Genomic DNA, 21,875 nt, shown 5'->3' with positions numbered 1-21,875 from the left:
TTGGCATTGCCACCCACTAGTAAGGGGCCCTTATTGCCTCCTGTCTGGTCTAGTCTGAGAGCTTGCTGCTTGGTCTCCCCACTGTGGTCCGTCTTCCATTCAGCTGTCGAAAATTGATTTTCCTAAGCATACATCTGACCACATCACCCCCTTTTTCGATAAACCCCAGGGGTCCCCTACGGCTTCCTGGATCAAATACAAACTCCTGTGTTTGGCTTTTAAAGCCATCGATAACCTCCCTCCCCCCAACCTCTCCAGTCTTCTTACACCTCACTCCCCTTCTAGGGAGTCTTTGATCCAATGATGCTCCTTGCTGTTCCTCACTCTCTGCCTTCTCTCTGGCTGTCCCCCCCTTCCTGGAATGCTCCCCCTTCTCATCTCCACCTCTTGGCTTCCCGGCTCCCTTCAAATCCCAGATAGAAAGGTTTTTCCTCATCCCCCTTCATGCTAATGCCATCACTCTGAGATAATCTCTGATTTTTCTATGCATATCTTTTTGTGCATGGTTGTTTATATGTTGTCTCTCCCATTAGACTGTGAGCTCCTTGAGGGCAGGGATTGCTTTTTGCCTTTCTTTGCATCTCCAGCACTTAGCATAGTGCCATAGTAGGTGTTTAATAAATGCTTATTGATTTGATTTGACAATGACTATAATAATGTGAAGAGGATGAAACTAAAATGAATACAGATGGTTGTTGTGATAACCAATCTTGGCTCTGGAGAATAGATCACCCTTCTTTTAGAAGAGAGGTGGCAGCCTATGGATGTGGAATGTTACATATGCTGTCATTGTTGGTTTTGCTGGATTGTTTCTCTCTGGTTTTGTTTTTGGGTTTTCGGGTCAATAAGGGTTAAGTGACTTGCCCAGGGTCACACAGCCAGTAAGTGTCAAGTATCTGAGGCTGGATTTGAACTCAGGTCCTCCTGAATCCAAGGCCAGTGCTTTATCTACTGTGCCAACTAGCTGCCCGCCCCCTGTTTTTCCCTGTTACAAGAGGGATGAGATGGTAAAAAAGAGAATATGTCTATGAACTAATATGATGTAAAAATGAAACATTTTTTATCAAATAAGGAGAGAGAGAGAGCACGAGCGAGTGCGTGTGCATGCTTTTATAGTACATAGACCTGAAGATGGAAGGGAATGCAGAGGTCATCCAGTCCTACTCCCTGTAGTTTACAGAGGAAGGATCCAAGGCCAAGGAAGGGGATCGACTTGTTCAAGGTGACACGAGTTGTTAGTGAGCTTTGTTTAGACCAGGGCTTGACTCCGGTCTCAGAGGGGATGCATTCCATTCTCAGTATGCATGGGGAAGGAGCCGTGAGTGAGAGGGGGTGAAGACTTTGATGGGAAAGCCAGTGGGGCTGGCCCTGCTGCCCAGCAGTGGAGTGCTCCCTGGGGCATGATGGAATATCACTCACTTGGATTGGAGCCATAGCCTGTCTTCTTAAAAAACAAATAAACAACAACAAAAAGCCTGGGCTGTGACTGTGACTGTGACTCAGCTTCCATTTCAAAGGAGTCAGATTGGGTGGTGTTGTGGATATTAGCACTGGGCCTGGAGTCAGGAAGACTCATCTTTCTGAGTTCAAGTCTGGCCCCAGACACATATTAGCTGTGTGACCTTGGGCAAGTCACTTATCTGCCTCAGTTTCCCCAGCTGCAAAATAGGGATGATGATAATCTACTATGCAGGGTTGTTGTGAGGATCAAATTATATAACACATGTAAAGTGCTTTGCAAACCTTAAAGCCCCCCACACACGCTTGCCATTATTATTTATTGTTATTATTTCTACTGCTCTTCCTCGACACAGATAGTCAAGAACTGATTGCTGTGTCCTAAAAAAAGATATGTGTCGTGGCTAAGTCCATAACAGTCCTTACTAGAGTTGGACCTCCATTTACATGTCTGTTTACCACTGGGAGCCATTTGTTTAAATAAGTTTCTTCCTGGCACCCAGTAAATGCTTAATGAATACTTTCATTCATTCATTCCTTGACCGTGACCAATATTAAAGTGCTTATATTACATAAGTAAATTTGATTTTTGTGAGTTTTGCATTTCACACCAAAAAGCAGCCTCAGTGAACACTCTTTCTCGGTCTGGGAACACTCGTCCAGGGTAAAGGCAGCATTAAATCAACAGAAGGATAAACAAAAACACAATTCTCTCTCATCTGCTGGTTTCTCTTCTCCTGCTATAGTTCCATAAAAAAAAAAAAAACACCGGCCCTGGTTTTCCTGAGCCTCAGTTTTTTATTTTTAGAAGAATCCTTGCTCCAGCTCTTTTTTTTCCCCCTTCCTGAGTTGAGGTGAGGATTCACGCGTTAGAAACTGTGATGTGTTTTTGTGTTTCTTGGAGACTGACTATATACAAAGGTAAGGTGGTGGTGTTATCATTGCTATTAGGAGTCATCCCCCTCCCCCCAAGTAATAAACGTGTCTGCTTCTCTGTCAGGAGGTGACAGACCTAGCTGACAACAACTGTGCCCTCTGGCCCACATTTCCCCAAATCAGTGCAGTATTCCACAGTAGATGAGCTGATGTTTAGATGCCTTCAGCTGTTTACCAGCCCCCTTACTAAAAAAAAAAATCTGCCATGGTAACCTGTTTGTTCCCGAGACTACCATATTTCTATAAAATGGCAAGGCAATGGGCATTTATTAGGCGCCTGCTGTGTGCCTTTAATATGCCAACTCTCCTCTGGACAGTCTTCAGGGGCCCTGGGTGTAGCCTCTCCCCAGAACTCAGAGATTGTTAGCAAAGTTGGAAAACGTCCCAGTCATCAGAAAATGCTTTCCAGGCTCCCCACATCCTGTGGGACAAAATCGAACTTCTCTGCAGCATTCCAAGCTGCTGAGGAATTCTTGCCCGGAGCTGATGAAGGCCGGGCCCCCAGAGACTGTTCAGTAAGGGACTAAATGCTCTTTGTTCCCTGGCTTGCCGAGTCGGGTCGGAGGCAGTATGGGAAACAGAAGCATCTCTTGAAGTGGATGGAACTTCGTCTGACCCTGAGAGTCCCTGGCACATCAGCATTTTAATGGGCAAATTGGGGCAGCAGGGAGGACCGGGAGGGGGAAGAAAGACGGAGTTAGGTTAGGAAATATGGGGGCTTACTGGATGATACCACATCCTTGGCCACCTCCCACATTGCTGGCTCAGCAGGAGGAGAGTGAGGTCAAGTCAAGTAGACAAGTGCTTATTAATTGCCCGCTTTATGCCAGGCACTGGGCTAACAGCTGGAGGTGCTAAGCTCAGCCTACTTCTTCCTTGCCAGGGCCACTTCCAAACCACTCATATGTCACCAACGTACTCACACAGAGGTCAGAACAAGTGATACAAGGACACCGTCTCTCTGAAGAACCTTGGGATCCATCGTGAGACATGGGAGAGCACGGCATGCTCGCATCAAAGATGGCGCTGTGCTTTATGAGCAAAGCAGAATTGCAGTAGCTCGAAAGAAAGGCGAGAAGCTCACATCTAGAGACATCTCCACTCCAAATGTTCCTAAGGACTATTTATGCTCGACCTGTGGCAGAGCCTTCCAAGTTCATACTGGTGTGATCAGTCAGTCTGCTACACTCTACCCTGACCCCAACATAGTGGTGTCATTTTGGTCTTCTCTGAGCACGATGCACAACAACCAGTCACTAACATGCTCCTCTTTTCAGGTTCACACCATGCACTTACTCCCCTTTCTCCGTTGTCATTTACCACCCTCTATGACCTTCCCACCATCCCTGCTGCCTTCAGATCCTGGCTCATGGTTCCTCTTCACCCAGTCTCCTGCTGTCATCCCAGGTAACCTCAATGTCCATCCAACTTTTCAGCATTCCTGCCCAATTGTGGGTTACATTAGATGATTTCTAAGGTCCTTTCCAACCTTGAGATCCCAAGATTCTGTGAACAACTTGGGTCCTGAGACTTTCAGGCTGACTCAAGGATTCTCAAAAGATTATTTCCAACTTGGGAGGGGAGGTTCCTGGGAAGGCTTCATGAGGGCGCATTCTATTAGTTGTCTCCATCAGGTATCTGTTAGGCTCCAGGAAGAGACACTATTCCTGTGTCTGGTACAAGACTTGATATTTGTTCTCAAGTAAGTACCATGTATACATCATGGTACCTGGCACATTGTTAGTGCCATGGAAATGTTGGCCATTATTATTACTTATTCCCATATCTTGCCTGAATCTGTAGCATTTTCTTCTTCCCTTTGGCCTCTAACTTTTTTTTGTCTTCCCCATTAATGGGAGGCAATGCAACATGGTGGATAGAGCACTGGAATTGAAGTCAAAAAGCCCTGAGTTCTGATGCTTAATAGCTGTGTGACCCTGGGTAAATCACTTATGATCTCTGAGCCTCAGTTTCCTCATCTATAAAATGGGGGGGGGGAGATGTTGGACTAGATGGCCCTTTTAGCTCTAAATCTATGATCCTCTGTCCTGCTTGTAAATCCTGGCTCCACTACTTACAACGTATCTACCCATCATTCATTCATTCATTCATTCATTCATTCATTCATTCATTCATTCATGACTAGGTAAAAGAGGCCATTCTTTGACTCCTTTCTTACATAGCTTTAATCACTGAATGGGTGTTGCTTCAGACAAACTGAGACCTGAGAAAGACCTTAGGTTAAAAAGGCCAAAGTCTCCCACTGCATCTGAGGTCATCTCCCCTGATCTATATCTTGCCACAGGACCCAGATGGCTCTGGAGGAGAGAGTGAGGCTGGTGACCTTGCACAGCCCTCCCCAACTTAAATCCAATTTACTGCAAGTCATGACACCTCGATGTCATGGTCCTCTTTGGGAACGAAGGACAAACAATAACATGTACCCATTAGATTATAAGCTCCTTGAGGGCAGGCACTGTCTTTCGTCTCTTTTTGTATCCCCAGTCCTTAGCACACTCCCAGGTACACAGTAGGCACTTGATAAATGTTTACTGACTGTATGATGTGACCACAAGAAGTTCACTTAACTTCTCTGGGTCTCAGAATCCTCAACCAGAAAATGTGGGGATTGGTTTAGATGATTCCAACTTTAAGCACAATTCTGACCCTTGCCCACTGAACCAAGGCCATTTCTCCTACTTTGTTACTTCCCTTATGGCTTACAGGCACAGACAGATGGAGCTGGAAGGGCTCTCAGGGACCATATAGTCTAGGGGTCCTTCACTTGCTTCTGTGTCCTGGACCCCCGGGGCAGTGTCTGGTGATGCCCACGGACCCCTCCCTTCTCAGAATCATGTTTTCAACGCACAAAATAAAATGTCTAGCATTACAAAGAAAGCTGAAGGACAGTGAAAATGAAGGTGTGGTTTCTTCCCCCAACCAAGTCCACAGAACTGAAATCTTTTCACAGACCCCCTTGGGCGTTTGGAGACCCCAGGTTAAGAGACCCTGATCTAGATCAACCCTGCCATTTTACAGATGAAGAAAGTGAGGCCCAGAAAGAAGTGACTTGCTGAAGGGCACGCAGACAATGAATGCAGTTAGCTGAGTGAGGAATCAAGCCCTGCTCCAGGGGTCTTTCTACTGTAGCCCACTGCCTCTCACTCTTCAGTCCTACAAAAACAGCAGTAATCGACCAGTTGAAATCCCCAAACTTGGCACGATGGCCATGCCTTTACACAGACTGGCCCCACTCTTCACCTCCATCTCTTAGCATTCTTTGCTTCCTTCAAAGATCGACTAGTGTGAGAGCTCCTAAGGCAGGACGTCTCTGGTTTCCTTAGTCACCGATGCTCTCTCTCCTCCTCTTCCTCAAATGATCGTCTCTATACTTCTCTGGTTAAATGCTGCCTTTTCCCTGTGCAGCCTCTCCCCTGCCCCCACCCCAGTAGGACAGAAACTCATTAAATGCAGGGAAGCTTCATTTTTGTCTTTTTACTCCCCGGTGGCTAACGCTGCGGCTGGCACGCAAACACCAGGTGTTCGACAGATGCTTCTTGGATTGGACTGGAGTCCAACAGATGCAAATTTCAGCATCGAGAGCAAGGAGATTTAGGTGACCAGTGGCTACAACAGGAAAGGGAAGCAAAAGTCTCAGAAAGGGCTCCTGTGGTCTAGAGGAGCCCCCACAGGGGCTGCTGCCTTATTCTGTCAGACACACAGGGACCCCTCTCTCAGGGGCCCAGGAAAGATGGAGACAGAACCTTCCTCTGGAGCATCTCCAGAATCCAGGCTTCCTCTGCAGTCTCCCTCTAGAAACAGGAGGCTCATTCTTGGATTACTTACATCCTACTTGGGGAAATGTCTCTCACACAGAAGTAAACACTTGCAAAGCAACATGCAAACAAAAGCCAATTAAAATAATTCAAGCAGTGCCAAGGGACTGAAGAGTAAATGAGGAATCAGTGTGAGATGGGGATAATCAGGGAAGGCTTCCCAGAATAGGCGAGTCTGCAGAAGGGAGGGACGAACAGGGATTCACAGGAAGGAGAGGAACAGGCGTTTTTCGGGTCTTTATGGAGGAGTACCTACAAACAAATGGTGTGGAAAGGAGGGTGGCCAGCAGCCTAGGTTGGCCATACCAGGAAGAGTTAATTTTTTTAATTAAAATTTTTTTTTTTTAGTGAGGCAATGGGGGTTAAGTGACTTGCCCAGGGTCACACAGCTAGTAACTGTTAAGTGTCTGAGGCTGGATTTGAACTCAGGTACTCCTGACTCCTGGGCCGGTGCTCTATCCACTGCACCACCTAGCTGCCCCCCAGGAAGAGTTAAGAGAGCTGAGCCTAACAAGTCTTGTAGAAGGCTTGGAAGGGTCTGGATCAGGGTGCCACAATTGGCTCTTGAGCAAGGAGTGGAGTGCTGACTGGTATACAGCAGGTGCTTAATAAAGGCTTGCTTGTTGACGTGACATTTCTATAAAGCCTGGAAGTTTACAAAGCCCTTTTTTTTGTGTAGCGCACACTGAGGCTTTGTGATGACCCAGTGAGGTCGATACTACACGTCTCTGTCTTCATTTTACAGACAGGGAAACTGAGGAGCAGAGACGGAAAGTGGCTAGCTTGTGGGTCACACAAAAGCAAGACTCAGACTCAGACTCATCTTGACTCCGGGGCTCATAACTGTGTTCATTATAGCACACTGCCTTGAGCAAGGAGCCCAAGGAAGATTATTCCACCTGACCTGTCCAAAATCATAAAATGGACTAAAGCTTGGGAGAGCCTGGAGACCTGCTGGGAAACTGCCAAGATAGGCAAAGAGGGGGAGGGGGTGAAAGTTTGGGCAATGCCAGAGGCTGAAAACAAAGGAAAGGAAGGCAGTGACTCCAGGCAGCCCACGAGAGCTTTCACAGGTGAGCCACAGAAATCCTCCGCTCCCAGGATACCCATCCTCCCAGGTGTACTTCCCAACAACGTACATCCTTGTACCTAGCCACTGTGGAAGTGCTCACGCTATAATCCTCAGTGAGTATTTCTTGGGTGAATGAACCTTATTTTCTTTCTTTGAAAAACAAGGGCTTGGAATATACAGTTTCTAAAGTTTCTTTTAGCTGTGCCATGCTATGGTCTAAGGTCCCTACCATTTGTTTTTTGTTTGTTTGTTTATTTGTGCAGGGTAATGAGGGTTAAGTGACTTGCCCAGGGTCATACAACTAGTAAGTGTCAAGCGTCTAAGGCCAGATTTGAACTCAGGTCCTCCTGAACCCAGGGCCGGCGCTCTATCCACCACACCACCTAGCTGCCCCCATGTCCCTACCATTTGTGACATAAGTTCTTAGGTCCCTTCCACCTCGGATATTCAGGGTCTGAGACCCCTCCCAGCTCTGACATTCTGTGTTCTTTTTTTGGTGGGGCAATGAGGGTTAAGTGACTTGCCCAGGGTCACACAGCTACTAAGTGTCAAGTGTCTGAGGCTGGATTTGAACTCAGGTACTCCTGAATCCAGGACCAGTGCTTTATCCACTGCGCCACCTAGCTGCCCCTGTCATTCTGGGTTCTAAGACTCCTCCCAGCTTTGACATTCTGGGTTCTAAGGTCACTCCCAGTGCTGACATTCTATGTTCTAAACTCCCCCCAGCTTTGACATTTGGGGTTCTAAGGCCTTGCCCGGCACTGACAGTCGTCTATGACTGAATGTCTGCATCTGCCCATGTCCCTATAGGCCTAAGTTGATGATGCTCCTTGGAGAGTAATTTCACCACTAACAATATAGTTCTTTCATCACAGGGCCCTGTGACCCTGGGAATCTCACTCAGTGCAGGCTGGGCAATGAGCCAGGATGAATAAGACAGGCCTGACAACTGGCCCATGACGACTGTGGCTTCAGCCTGGGACTTATGATCCGGGGCAGGGCCCATGGGCCTTTCTCCTTCTGAAGAAGGAACCCAGCTTTGAAGTCAAAGGAAAAGGGTTGGCTTCAGATCCCTCCCATGAGACTCATGACCTGTGTGACCTTGGGCAAGTCTCAGCAAACTCAGGTTTTAGTTCTACCTTTCTCATCACCCAACTGTGAGACTCCCAATGAATCACTGGATTGTTGGATCACCAATTCAGAGTGGAAAAAGCCTGAGGGACCAACCCCCTGGTTTTACAAATGGGGGAACTGAGGCACAGAGAGGGGGAAATGGCTTGTCCAAAGTCACAGAGGTAAGCAGCAGAACTGAGACTTCAACCCAGCTCCCCTGACTGAAAATCCAACAATGTTTATCACACTGTGATGCCTCTCCCTTGGCCTTGGATTCAGTCTCTTTACCTGTAAAAATGAGGATAATACTGACTTTACTTTCCTCACACACAGCATCGCTGCAGGGTTACAATCAGATAACAGAAGGTACAGAGCACAAGAAGCCAGGCCAAGTCTTAGCCCCATTTTACAGATGAGAAAACTAAGGTTCAGGTAAGGGAAATGACTTGCCCAGCAAAAAAGTAAATAATTTCTATTTCTGAAACCATAAAATTAAAATGGCCAATAGGAAATTGGGAGCACATCCACCTAGAGCATGTTCTCTCTCTCTCTCTTTTTTTTTTCCGGGGCAATTGGGGTTAAGTGACTTGCCCAGGGTCACACAGCTAGTAAGTGTCAAGTGTCTGAGGCCAGATTTGAACTCAGGTACTCCTGAATCCAGGGTTGGTGCTCTATCCACTGCGCCACCTAGCTGCCCCTAGAGCACGTTCTCTTGACCATGCTTTCTTGACCATGCTTTCCAAAGTCGGTGGCCCTGCAGTCATAACCCTCAGTTCTTTCGAGAACTGAGGATGAAGTTCATCCTCGCCTCGTGACACAAATTCACTGAGGCTAGCTAGATGCTCTCATCGCCTTTTGGGGGGAGAGAGTTCAATTTCCATGAAGAAATAGGAGTAGTGCTTTCCCCCCACAGTCACCATTTCCCCTGCCCACTGCCATTTAACTGGTTTGTGAAATGCTCTTAAAGTATGACTGTGAATTACTGATTGTAGCTATTCTGTGTCCACAGGTAGTGGGGAAGGTGATGATGCCTTGTCCCATGCTAGTTCTAGGCCTTCACTCACATGGTTCCTTTTACCTGAAGCGGTCTTTTCATTTTCCTCTATCTAAATCTCTCCTCCACCAGGAAGCTTTCCCTGATTTAAGTGTTCCTGTCCATGCCCCCTTTCTCTGAATTCCCACAGGCCTCTGAGTCAGAACACATACAAACAATCCAGTGTGTGCTCAGACTTTCCTGAGTACCTGCTGTGATCCCCACCCTGTAGGGGACACACAGGTATCCCAGGGCACGGCCCTGGGGCCCTCAGATGAGTTTGAAAACCTCACAATGACATCTGCTCCTGTCATGTTTCCAAGGGAGGCATCCACTTTGAACCCGGTGTGGTGTGTCCCAGCTTCCTCCCTTTTTGGGAGGCAGCTGGGTGTCCCAATGGGTAGGGTGCTCAGCCCAGAGTCAGGGAGATCTACCTCAGACACCAGCTGTGTGACCCTCAGCAAGTTGCTTACCTTCCCTTAGCCTCAGTTTCTCTTGCTGTAACTTGAGGATGATAAGAATAGTACCCACCTCCCATGGCCACTGTGAGACTCAAATCAGATAAAAGATATAAAGCACTTTATAAACCTTAAAAACACCATATAACACTAATAATAATCATTATTTCAGAAATTAAAAACAAAATGAAATTTAAACAAAAAAAAATGACACTGTTCAGTCTGGAAGATTTTGCTACTTCAGTTGATCAGTGATAAGATCTGTCTCACCTGTCCTTGCATCTTCCTTTGGTGGGAAGTGGCTTCCCGGCCCTTCTGCATCACTCACATTGGATGCTGCACCATTTCCACCTCTATGTCCAAACAGTGCCCCAAAGTTTCCCTGCCCCCTGCAGGGAGTTGGGAAACACCACCACCCCCTCCCCAGGAAGAGGTGCCCCCCTACATCCCCAAGGAGAGCTGGGCAGCACCTTACCAGGGTGGATGTCCTGAAAGAGAGACTTCCAGATGGTGTACTGCAAGGGACCCGTGTACTTGGAGGTGGGAAAGTCTTCATAGGTCAGGTTTGTTTCATGAATCTTCCCTTTGAGCCTGGAAGGAGAGTGCTCTGGATTAGGGGCTAGCTTCCCATTTAATCCCATTTAATTTGCAGAGCAGCCCCACCCAAGACGGCATGGATACAAAGCAGGGATGGAGGAGAGAAGGAAGGAAGAAGCTAAGATGGTCCAGGCCTAAGCTAAGCTTTCATGGGGCCTAACCTCACTGTCCAAACATTCTACAAGGACTCAAACCCCCCAGTTCTGCTTGGAGCATGTGCCATGGTCTAGATCGCTCTCCCCCATCCCATCAAAAATGCATTTGTTGGGGCAGCTAGGTGGCGCAGTGGATAGAGCACCAGCCCTGGAGTCAGAAGGACCTGAGTTCAAATCCAGTCTCAGACACTTGACACTTACTAGCTGTGTGACCTTGGGCAAGTCGCTTAACCCCAATTGCCTCACCAAAAAAACAAAAACAAAAACAAAAATGCACTTGTCTCTCATCCCATCCCCTTCGGGTCTTGTTAGGTGATTGGCTAACTAGAGTGATGAACTGACCTGGAGGTGTTAATGGCTCATATTGGTTTCAGGTATGCCTTTTTCTCAAAGGGTATTTGTACTCTGCTGGATGGAACAGTAATAGAATGGTGGAATTTCAGGCACAGTGGCAGGTCTTGGGCTACTGCCTTGATTTTTTCTATTGACTTCAGTCCTATCTTCACCCTGCTCTCTCTTCCCTGGGTCAGTCACTTGGCCCTAGATTGAAGCCAACCAGCCACAGTTCATACTGTGAATGCTGGTCATCAGTGGCTGATGACTAACAAGGATGATGGTCTTTCCAAAGACTTTCCAGTACACTCTGCAGGCCTCCCCAGTCACTGAGGAGCACTCAGGGAGAGAAGGGAGCCAGGGGGGAGAGCTAGGACAGGCCCTGGAAGGTCAACATGGTGGACATATCTCTGCCAGAATGGCTTCTGCATCTCCTTGGTCATCCTGCTTGTCCAAACTGCTCATTCTAAACTGCCAACCTGGCTTGGGAATTGGGTGACCTGGATTCAAGTCCTAGCTCTGCCACTAAAGTGGGTAAATTTCTTACCCTCTCTGGGCCTCAGTTTCCTTATCTGTAAAACAGGAGAATACTATTTACTGACTTCTCTGGAAACCTGAGACTGAACAAAGTCAGCCCTCAATGCCTAGTGAGTGGCTTTTATTATAAAACTGAGACATATGTTCCAGAGAGAACGGACCATAGTTAATAGGCTGTGTGCCCTGGTTCCTATCCCCAAGGGTTGAAACAGCCCTTGTCTTAGATCTCTGCTCACATGGCATCCTCCCTCACACCACCCCGGGTCCCCACCTTAGCCTGCAGCTCACAGCCTTTAATCAGGTAGGATGAGGCCATCACCCCCATTTTATAGCTAAGAACACTGAGGCTGAGATGTTCAGTGACTTGCCCAGCGCTACACAGCTACTAAATAACTATGTCAGGAATTAAACTCAGATCTTTTTGCTTCAAGGTCAGTGCTATATTCTTTTTTTTTTTTTTTTTTTTTTTTTACACCAAAAGTTAATTATTTTTCCGGTACATGTAAGACTAGTTCTCAACTTTTGTTTATACATGCTTTACAATTTCAGATTTTTCTCCCTCCCCCTCCCTCCCCCTCCCCTCCCCCCCTCCCCTAGACAGCAGGTAATCTGATATAGGTTATATCTATATATATCTATACATATACATATAGAATATATATACACACACATATATATACACATAATAACATTAATCCTATTTCTGCATTAATCCTGTTACAAGAGAAAGAATCAGAGCAGTGATGCAAAACCTCAAAATAGAAAAAAAAAACAACAGCACCCAAAACAAAAGAAATAATATGGTTCAATCAGCATCTATACTCCCACAGTTCTTTCTTTCTTTTTTTTCTTGGATTTGGAGATCCTCTTCTATCATGAGTTCCCTGGAACTCTTCTGTACCATTGCATTGGTGAGGAAGAATATAGTCCATCACAGTAGGTCAACACTCAATGTTGATGATACTGTGTACAATGTTTCTTCTGGTTCTGCTCATCTCACTCATCATCAGCTCACGTAAGACCCTCCTGGTTTCTCTGAACTCCTCCGGCTCATCATTTCTTACAGCACAATAGTATTCCATTGTATTCATATACCACAACTTGTCCAGCCATTCCCCAATTGATGGGCACCCCCTCAACTGCCAATTCCTTGCTACCACGTAAAGAGCAGCTATAAATATTTTTGTACATGTGGGTCCCTTTCCCCCTTCCATGATTTCTTTGGGCAAAAGACCTAAAAGTGGGATTGCTGGGTCAAAGTGTATGCACAGCTTTATCGCCCTTTGGGCATAATTCCAAATTGCTCTCCAGAATGGTTGGATCAGCTCACAGCTCCACCAACAATGCATTAGTGTTCCAATTTTCACACAGCCTCTCCAACATTTATTATCTTCCTTTTTGTCATTTAGCCAATCTGATAGGTGTCAGGTGGTACCTCAGAGTTGTTTTAATTTGCATCTCTCTAATCATTAGAGATTTAGAGCATTTTTTCATATGGGAATAGATAGCTTTGGTTTCTTCATCAGAAAACTGCCTGTTCATATCCTTTGACCATTTCTCAATTGGGGAATGACTTAGGATTCTTATAAATTTGATTTAATTCCCTATATATTTTAGAGATGAGGCCTTTATCAGAACAGTGCTATATTCTTTAGCTGTCTCATGTTATGTGATGCTTGATGCATTCTTTGTTTACATGATGGCTCTTTTCCCCATCTTTCTTTTTAATTCTTTGAATAGGGGAGGAGAGAGATATATTTGAAAGTGATATCATTCTGTACCTCACAGATTGGCTAAAATGATTGAAGGGGAAAGTGAAAAATGTTGGAGGAGATGTGGAAAAATTGGGACATGAGTTCATTGTTGGTGGAATTGTGAATTGATCCAATGACTCTGAAGAGCAATCTGAAATTATACTCAAAGAGTTATAAACTACCTATACCCTTTGACCCAGCAATACCACTACTAAATCTGTTTTCAGAGATAATTAGGGGAAAAGGAAAAGAACCTATATGTTCTAAAATGTTTATAGCAGCTCTCGTTGTGGTAGCAAAGAACTAGAAATTGAGGGGATGCCCATCAATTGGAAAATAGCTTAATCAGTTGTGGCATATGATTGTGATGGAATACAACTGTGCTATAAGAAATGATGAGCTCAGTGAGCTTAGAAAAACATGGAAAAATTTACACAAAATAATGAAGAGCGAAATGAGAACCAAGAGAATGGTGTATGCAGTCACAGCAAAATTGTTTTAAGAATGACTTTGAGTGAATAAGTTGTTTTAACTATTATAAATACCAAAATTAACTATAAAAGACATATGAAGAAAAGATACAATCTGTATCCAGAGAAAGAACTGATAAATGGAAGTATGTATAGAATAATTTTACAGATATTTATGTACCTATTTGTGTCTAATGGTGGCCATCTCTAGGGTGGGGTGGGAAGGGAAGAAAAAGAAAGAAATTTACACTATAATTTTGTTGCCTATTTGAAAGGAATAGCAAGTTGCGCATAGCAGATTTGCAGTTACATATGCAATCATCTTCTTTGTTATACTATGTTATGGAAATGCTTCTTTTATTCCATAAATTTAAAAAAAAGAAAATGAAGGGAATGGAAGAATAAAGCAGATCCGTACAAATTTTAAAAAGAAATCATGCCATCTGTACTTAAAATCTGGACAGAACTTTACAATGTACTTTTCTTTTCTTTTCTTTCTTTTTTGGTGAGGCAATTGGGGTTAAGTGACTTGCCCAGGGTCACACAGCTAGTAAGTGTTAAGTGTCTGAGGCCGGATTTGAACTCAGATAATCCTGACTCCAGGGCCGGTACTCTATCTACTGCGCCATCTAGCTGCCCCTACAATGTACTTTTATCTACGGGAAGATCGGAGTCACTTAATGCTTCCCTGGGTGTACCCAGTCAGAGAAGGAGCGATCCCTTACCGACTTGCAGTCTAGGGTCAGAATCGGCTCCTGGGGGCAGCTAGGTGGCGCAGTGGATAGAGCACCAGCCCTGGATTCAGGAGGACCTGAGTTCAAATCCGACCTCCGACACTTTACACACTTACTAGCTGTGTGACCCTGGGCAAGTCACTTAACCCCAATTGCCTCACCAAAAAAAAAAAAAAAAAATCGGCTCCTGGCAGCCATCAGGGGAAGGGGGAAGAAGGACAAAGCAAGCAGTTAGGGAGCAGTTAGGGTGGATAGATGGAGGAGTGGGCCCTCCTCTCCCTGCCACTTACCGCTCAGACAGTGAAGAGACCCCGGCCAGGAAGGCATGCCTGTCGGCCTCGGCCAACCGCTCCTGAAGGATCTGGCTGCCCTCCTGGACCCTGCGCAGCTGCTGACTGTAGCGCTGTATCTTCTGCTCGATGTCCGTCAGGGTGCGGGCCGTGTCGGCCTCCAACTCCTCCAACATGGCCTTTTGTCGCTCACGTAGCAGCCGGTGCAAACGTTCAAAGGCCTCCCCAATGGTGGCCCGCAGGCTCTTGGTGGAAGACTGCAGAGAACGGGCACAATGTGAGGCTGGGGGTGGGGTACAAGGTGGAGGCCCCGGGGTGCCAATGGACAAAAAAAGCACGAGGGGGCCAGGAACCTGGGTGGGGACTTGGGGCGATCAGCTTCCACTCTGAGTTTTTAGTTCTCTAAAATGGGAATGATACCACCTAGCTCAATGGACCTCACAGAGCACCCGGTGAAATAAGAGATTCAGAAATATCTGTCTTGTTTATTGTGCTCTCGACAGGCCAGGGAGAATTCAATTCAATTTAGTTCAAACCCTTCCTGCGAACCTACCATGAGGGAGGCAATAAAAGAAAGCCAGTCCCCGGCTTTAAGGAACTTCCATCCGCCCGTATGCACCATATACAAGGACGACGAATGGGAGAGAATGATGGGGAGAGAAGGAACAGATGAGGGGATGTATAAGGAGGGAAAGAACATTATCAGCAGAGGGGGTGAGGCAGGACATCATGGAAGCTTCAGAGCTCCTTGGCTGAGCCTTGAAGGAGGAAAAGAAATCCGTACAATCGAGGCAGGAGAGATGGCAAGTGTAAATACAGATAAGTAGGGGATGGCATGTTGGGTCTGGGGAACAAGTAGTCTAGTTTTTTCCACAATGTAGAATGGGCGGCTAGGTGGTCATGGAGTCAGGAAGACCTGAGTTTAAATCCGGCCTTAGACACTAGCTGTATCACCCTGAGCATGTCACTTCACCCCATTTATTTTAGTTTCCTCATCTGTAAAATGAGCTGGAGAAGGAAGTGGCAAACCACTCTAGTATAAAACCCCAAAAAGGCTCATGAAGAGACAGACATGACTGAAACAACTGAACAACGACAGAAAAGAATGTTTAAAGGGGCTAAATTGTGAAATCAGCCTGGAAAGGTAAGATGGAACCAGATTAGAGAAAGCCAAGTTGAGGAAAGCATATTCTGTTCTAGTGGCAATAGGGAGCAAAACTGAAGATCTCTGAGGAGACCTGAACTAATTTAGGAAGACTAATTCGGCAGGTAAGGGATCAGATGGGGAGGGAGGCAGGATGGAGCATGGAGGTAGTGAGACCAAGTAAGAGGCCATTGCAATGGGACAGTGAGGGACAGTGAACTGAGGGTGGTGGTGGCCACCATGTTAGTGGTGAGAAGGGATGTCTCTGAGAGATGTTTCAGAGGTAGAATTGACAGGACGTGACAACTGTTGGGTAATGGGGTGGGAGAAGGGGGAGGGAATAATCGAAGAGGACTCCATGGTTTCCAGCCTGGATGACCCAATGGATACCCAACAGAAATGGGAAACTGAAGGAGAGAGCAGATGAGCTGAGTTCTTATAGGGCTCTCTTCCACCCAGACTGCTTCTGATGCCTGATTTCCGGCCCCTGGCACATCAAGCCCGGAGAGAATCTCCCTCAGGGGATGTGAGATTTTTCTTCCCTAAAGAGCCAACACTAGAGGGTGGTGTCACCTCAAACTTGGGAAAGTCCCTTTACTTGGAGGTGGCAGGGAGGGGGCAACGCCTTTGATTTTCCCTTGGGCATCTGCTGAGATGGATAAATACGTGATAAATAATAATGGTGTAAAATTTAAAGAGGGCTTTAAACTTTGTAAAGCACTTTGCATCTCTGATCTCATTTGAACCTCCCCAAAACTTGGTAAGGTAGGATTGTCATGTCATCATCCCCATTTTACAGATGAGAAAATGGAGGCTCTGAGAAATGAAATGATTTACTTGCCCATGATTAGCTCCTATCACGATCTGAATCTTTGGATTTTTGGGCTTCAAGCCCAGCAGCTATATTATAGTTGCTCAGTTGTTTCAGTTGTGTCTGATTCTTTGTGACCCCATTTGGGGTTTTCTTGGCAGAGATACTGGAATGGTTTGCCATGTCCTTCTCCAGCTCATTTTACAGATGAAGAAAGTGAGGCAAACAGGGTTAAGTGACTTGTCCAGGGTCACATAGTCAGATTTGAACTCAGGAAGACCCATCTTTCTGATTCCAGGTCTAGCACTATCCAGTGCGCCACCTTGATGACCGACCTCTATATTGGGTTGCTTCTAAAGGAATGGCTGGACTTGAACACGCATCTAGAAAACCTCAATGGGAACATGGGCCCTTATTAATTATAGAAGGGAGAAGGTGGCTTTTCCTTTTTCTTGGTCTCCATCTCATTTATGAGATTAACATTTGGGGGATTGTCTCCTTTGTATTTGTAGCTCTGGTGCCTAGCACCAGACTTGGCACATAGTGGACGTTTAATAAATACTTGTTGATTACTGATTGATTGTAAAAGAAGAGGCTGGATTAGATTAGGATTTATTAACCTTTTGGTGCGCTATGAACCCCCCTCCCCCCCATGGACAGAATAATGGCTTTGAATGAATAAAATAAAATAAAATAGATAACATTACCAAGGAAACCAATTATGTTGAAATGCTAGTTATCAAAAATATTTTTTAAAAAGGCAAAGGACCCCAGAACAAGAATTCTTGCCTTAGATGGTTTTTAAGACCCCCTCCAGTTGTAACATTCTACCTTTGAAGGTCTCTTCCAGCGCTAAAATTTCCTGTTCCCTTATCTATAAAATAAAGCTGTAAAAATGAATTAAAAGCCCTCCAAGGTCCCGCCTACCATTAAATCCTATGATTCCCTAACAGAAGGTTTCTTCCAGTTCTAACATTTTATGTTGGAAGGCCGGTCCACCTAACATTCTACATTCCCAGATCCCTTTCAGCTCAGACATTCTATATTCTCAGGTCATAGAATCTAATTTGGTCCAATGGTTCCCAATGCTCTCACTGGTCCAGTGTCCTGAGCATCCTCTAACCCAAGACTGGGATGCATGGATACCCAACCTGGACTGACGGCTTTAGGAAGGTCATCACCTACTTCCTCAGCCAGTGCCTATCTCTGCAGCAGGGTGTAATGGATGGAGGGTTGGCTCTGAAGTCAAGAAGACCTGGACTGAAGTCCCATCTCCGACCCATACTGCATCGGTTATCCTAGGCAAGTCATTCAATCACTCAGTGTCCCCCAAGGCAATTCTCTACAATTGAGTTACAGATGAGTGGCCAGTCTGTACTGTGTCGTTTGAAATATTGGGGGAAAGCCTGTCTCTGTTCTATGTTATTGGGAACTTAGCTGGGGTTTTTAATATATTGCTACTTATAAATTAGAGGCTATTGCACCAGTTTTTGGCTGCAAGCATTTATTATTAATTTGACCGTGTGTAAACCCAGCATAGAATCCCAAGAAGGGGGGCCGGGCAGAGCCAGCCCCGGGGTAAGGTAAGTCAGTATCTAGGAGAGGCCTGGCAAAGGAGAGAGGAGAGAGCGGGAGCCCCCTCTCCCCAAGGATTTTTATCCTCTCTCAGGTAGAGATGGATCACTGCACACTGATCCAAGCTAATTGGCCAGCAACATTCAAGTCCATTGATTGACATGACTTGGGGGGTCACCCAGGTGAGTTAACTTCCTTTAGGTAGTCAGGAAGGTCAATCTACATTTCTTTTTCATTTCTACTGACTCTGGGCTGGCTCTGAGAAACCAGCTAGAGTTCCCGAGTGAGGGGGGGTGTCTCTGGATCCCCCCAAACCCATTATTAATAATTATTTTCTCACAGGACCAATGGAGAGAATTTCCATACTAGGAAGCTAGGATTTTAGTTAGTACCAGACCCCTCACTGGTCATGTGACCCCACATCCTACCGCAATTGCTCATCTCCACTACTAAATTCAACTGTCTTTTCTTAGTTCTCACCCTACTTGAACTCCCTGTAGATCTTTAAAAGAATATGACCCGGGGCAGCTAGATGGCGCAGTGGATAGAGCACTGGCCCTGGAGTCAGGAGTACCTGAGTTCAAATCCGTGCTCAGACACTTAACACTTACTAGCTGTGTGACCCTGGGCAAGTCACTTAACCCCAATTGCCTCACTAAAGGAAAAAAAAAAAAGAAAAACGAATATGACCCTCTCATCAGAGATACCATCTCCTCCCTGAGCTTTTGTGACATTGCTTTTTCCTGGATTTTTACATATGATAGCTGTGTGATCCTGGGTGAGTCCCTTACCCTCTCTCAGTTTCCTCATCTGCAGAATGGGGATGATAATAGCACTTACCTCACCATGTTCTTGTGAGGTTCATATAGGATAACATATGCAGAATGTTTTTCAAGTCTTATAGTGCTATATAAATACTACTTACTGTTATTATTCTGCCCACAAGTCAGTGTTATTAATCATTAACTCCTTGTCTGCCCACTCCTCAGCCTCCCTGCCCCCTGAGTGAGAGGGTCCCCCAGATCAGATGCCATACCCTTCCTGAGTCCATCCTGATTCCCCTCGCTGCAAGTCACTGTATATCTCCATTGTACCTTATTTATATTGACTTTTCTTTGTATGAATTGTTTCTCTTCATTAGAATGTAATCCCTATAAGGGTAAGGATTGTTTTTCATTTCATTTGTCTCTTTGTATCTCCCTGGCTTACTTAGCATGGTGCCTTGCAAATAACAGCTGGTTAAAAAATGCCTGTTGAGTGAGTTCCCTACACCAATGCAAACATAATCTGGGACCAACCCCCCACTTCTGCATTGAAGATCCAGGCCAGAAATTAATTTGTTTCAGGCCAGAAATGAATAACCTGTCTGCCCTCCTCACCTCCCACCCCTCTTGGTGGGACACCATGGCATCCTGTCCTATAGACTTAGGGCCAACAGAGACACATTCAACTTTAACCTTCTAGCCAGTCTGAGGTCAAAGGTCCAGGAAGTTTACATAGGATTTCAATATCTTTTGTCCCTGGTATCCCCATTTTTACTCAGTTTCCCGTGTTTAAACCCTGGGTTTAATATTTGGTTCTTCCTTGTCCCTGACTTCTCAGATCCAATCAGTTTCCAAACTGTGCCCAATTCCATCTCCTCCATCTCTCTTTAATCCATCCTGTAAAGGCTGAGGTGGAAAGGACGTGTCTTCCCGAGGGGCATCCTGTGCAGTCATGGAAGTAGGAGTTGGAATGTCCTGAATGGGAAATGGCAAGTGGGGAAGTCTGGCTGGAATAGGGAATGTCATGAAATAAGTCTGGGAAGGTAGGTGGGAGTCAGCTTATGGAGGGCTTTAAATGTCAGGCTGAGTGTAGTTTATCCTGGCAGGAATAACCCAACTCCAGTGCCACCTGTTCCAGAAAGTCTTCCCTGATCCCCTGTGGTTGGTAACGGGAGGCAGCAGGGGATAATGAGAAGAGTGCTGGTCTTGGAATCAGAAAATCCAGGGTAGGATCCAGGCTTGACCACTTGCTATTGGTGGGCCTTGACAAATCACTTAACCTCCTTAAGACTCAGTTTCCTTTGATGTAAGAGTAAGGGACAAAGAAAGAGACACTCTCGACAAAGCAAGTAAACCAACCTTGAAAACCTTAAAGCCCCATGTAAATGGGAGCCATCATTAATCATATTATTCTCAATAAGGAGATTAAGGAGAAAAGGCCACTTGCTTGGGGACCTGGGAGCTCACTGATGACCTTAGAGAAAGTTTCTTATAGAGTGGTGGGGACAGGAACCAGATTAGAAGAACTTGAGGGGTGAGGACGTTGAGAGGCAGAGGAAGAAGAGAGGGTATATGGCCATTTCTAGAAATTTGGCAGCAATTAGGAAAAGAGAATGAATGATAGTTTAAGGCTACAGCAGAGTTGAGACTAGATTTGAACTCAATCTTCCTGCCTCTAGAGTTAAGGGAAAATGCTAATATCCATATGGTCTGATTTGAGTATCTATTCTTTCTTTTCCATTTTTCACCCTCTGCTATGCTCTATCATAATATGAAGTTTGCCACGTCCAGAATTTGGAAAAGGAGTCAATACAGAAATACAAGTAGAGAGTAACAGATAACCCACCCAGAAGTGCATACCAAGAAATCAATCCAGTGTGAATTAAGCAGCTTCCAAGCTTACTCACTCTCTCTATTAAGTACCTGCCAAACCTGCCTGAGGTTGAGTCCTTGTATCATGCTCTAGGTGATCATTTTCTCAGGGGGAGACACATTAGGCACTAAGCGCACCCCCTTCTAGCCTCCCACCAGCCTGGGACCTAGGAATCCCCTCTGTCCAAGGGTTGGCTCCACCCAACTCTATGAGCTTCCTAGCTGGCCATCTGGGTCCTACTGATAGCTTTATAATCCATTCCAAGTTCTCAGCCAATCAGGAATTATTACCTCCCAGCCTGGTTGAGGCTTAGTCTCCACTCACAGACTCATGAGAGATGGTATAATAATGGATTGGGAATTAAAAGGATGTGGGTTTGAATCCTGGTTTTGCTCTTTATTGCCTCTTGGCCATTGGGCAAGTCAGTGGGCCTCTCTGGCCCTCAGTTTTCTCATCTGTAAAATGAGGAAGAGGGTGGACAAGATGATGTCTAAGATTCCTTCTAGCTCTAAATGTATGATACTTGGTGAGTACTGCCTAGCTAATTATGGCTACCTTCTTCAGGCAAGGGGGAAGAGGCAAGAGGAGTTTGACTAAGTGTCCTGAGGGGTTAAATATAGACTTAGAAAATAAGAGATCTAAAAAAAAAGAAAAAATAAGAGATCTCCAAAGCCACAGAGACACTCCCTCCATTCATTAAAGGGAGTTTAGACTAGTAAAGGGGAAGGCCATATTGTCCTCTGAGATTAGGGGAAGAATGAAGACACTGTGAATCCAAGTGAAGACACTAGATTTGAGTCCTTGGGTGGTAGGGGGCATATAGTTAACACTTACATAACAAGTTTTTTACTTATATTGTCTCATTTAATCCTCAGAGGCACCTTGAGATGGGGGGGGGAGAAAGTACTTTAGTATTATCACCCATATTTTAC

At 45.5% G+C, this 21,875-nt stretch overlaps 1 protein-coding gene across 1 annotated transcript in view; it reads right to left on the bottom strand.

The window, feature by feature from the left end:
- Nucleotides 1–21,875, bottom strand: part of TRIM62 (tripartite motif containing 62) — a 64,671-nt gene that overhangs the window by 4,032 nt on the left and 38,764 nt on the right. Inside the window, exons 3-4 of the mRNA XM_043990857.1 lie at nt 14,777–15,033; nt 10,382–10,497 (exon numbers count right to left, since the gene is read on the bottom strand). Of these exons, the coding sequence (XP_043846792.1) occupies nt 10,382–10,497; nt 14,777–15,033 (373 nt within the window). The remainder of the gene's footprint in view (nt 1–10,381; nt 10,498–14,776; nt 15,034–21,875) is intronic.

Source organism: Dromiciops gliroides, chromosome 3, assembly GCF_019393635.1.
Source record: "Dromiciops gliroides isolate mDroGli1 chromosome 3, mDroGli1.pri, whole genome shotgun sequence".
NCBI lineage: Eukaryota > Metazoa > Chordata > Mammalia > Microbiotheria > Microbiotheriidae > Dromiciops > Dromiciops gliroides.
This window is presented reverse-complemented; position numbering and strand designations above follow the sequence as displayed.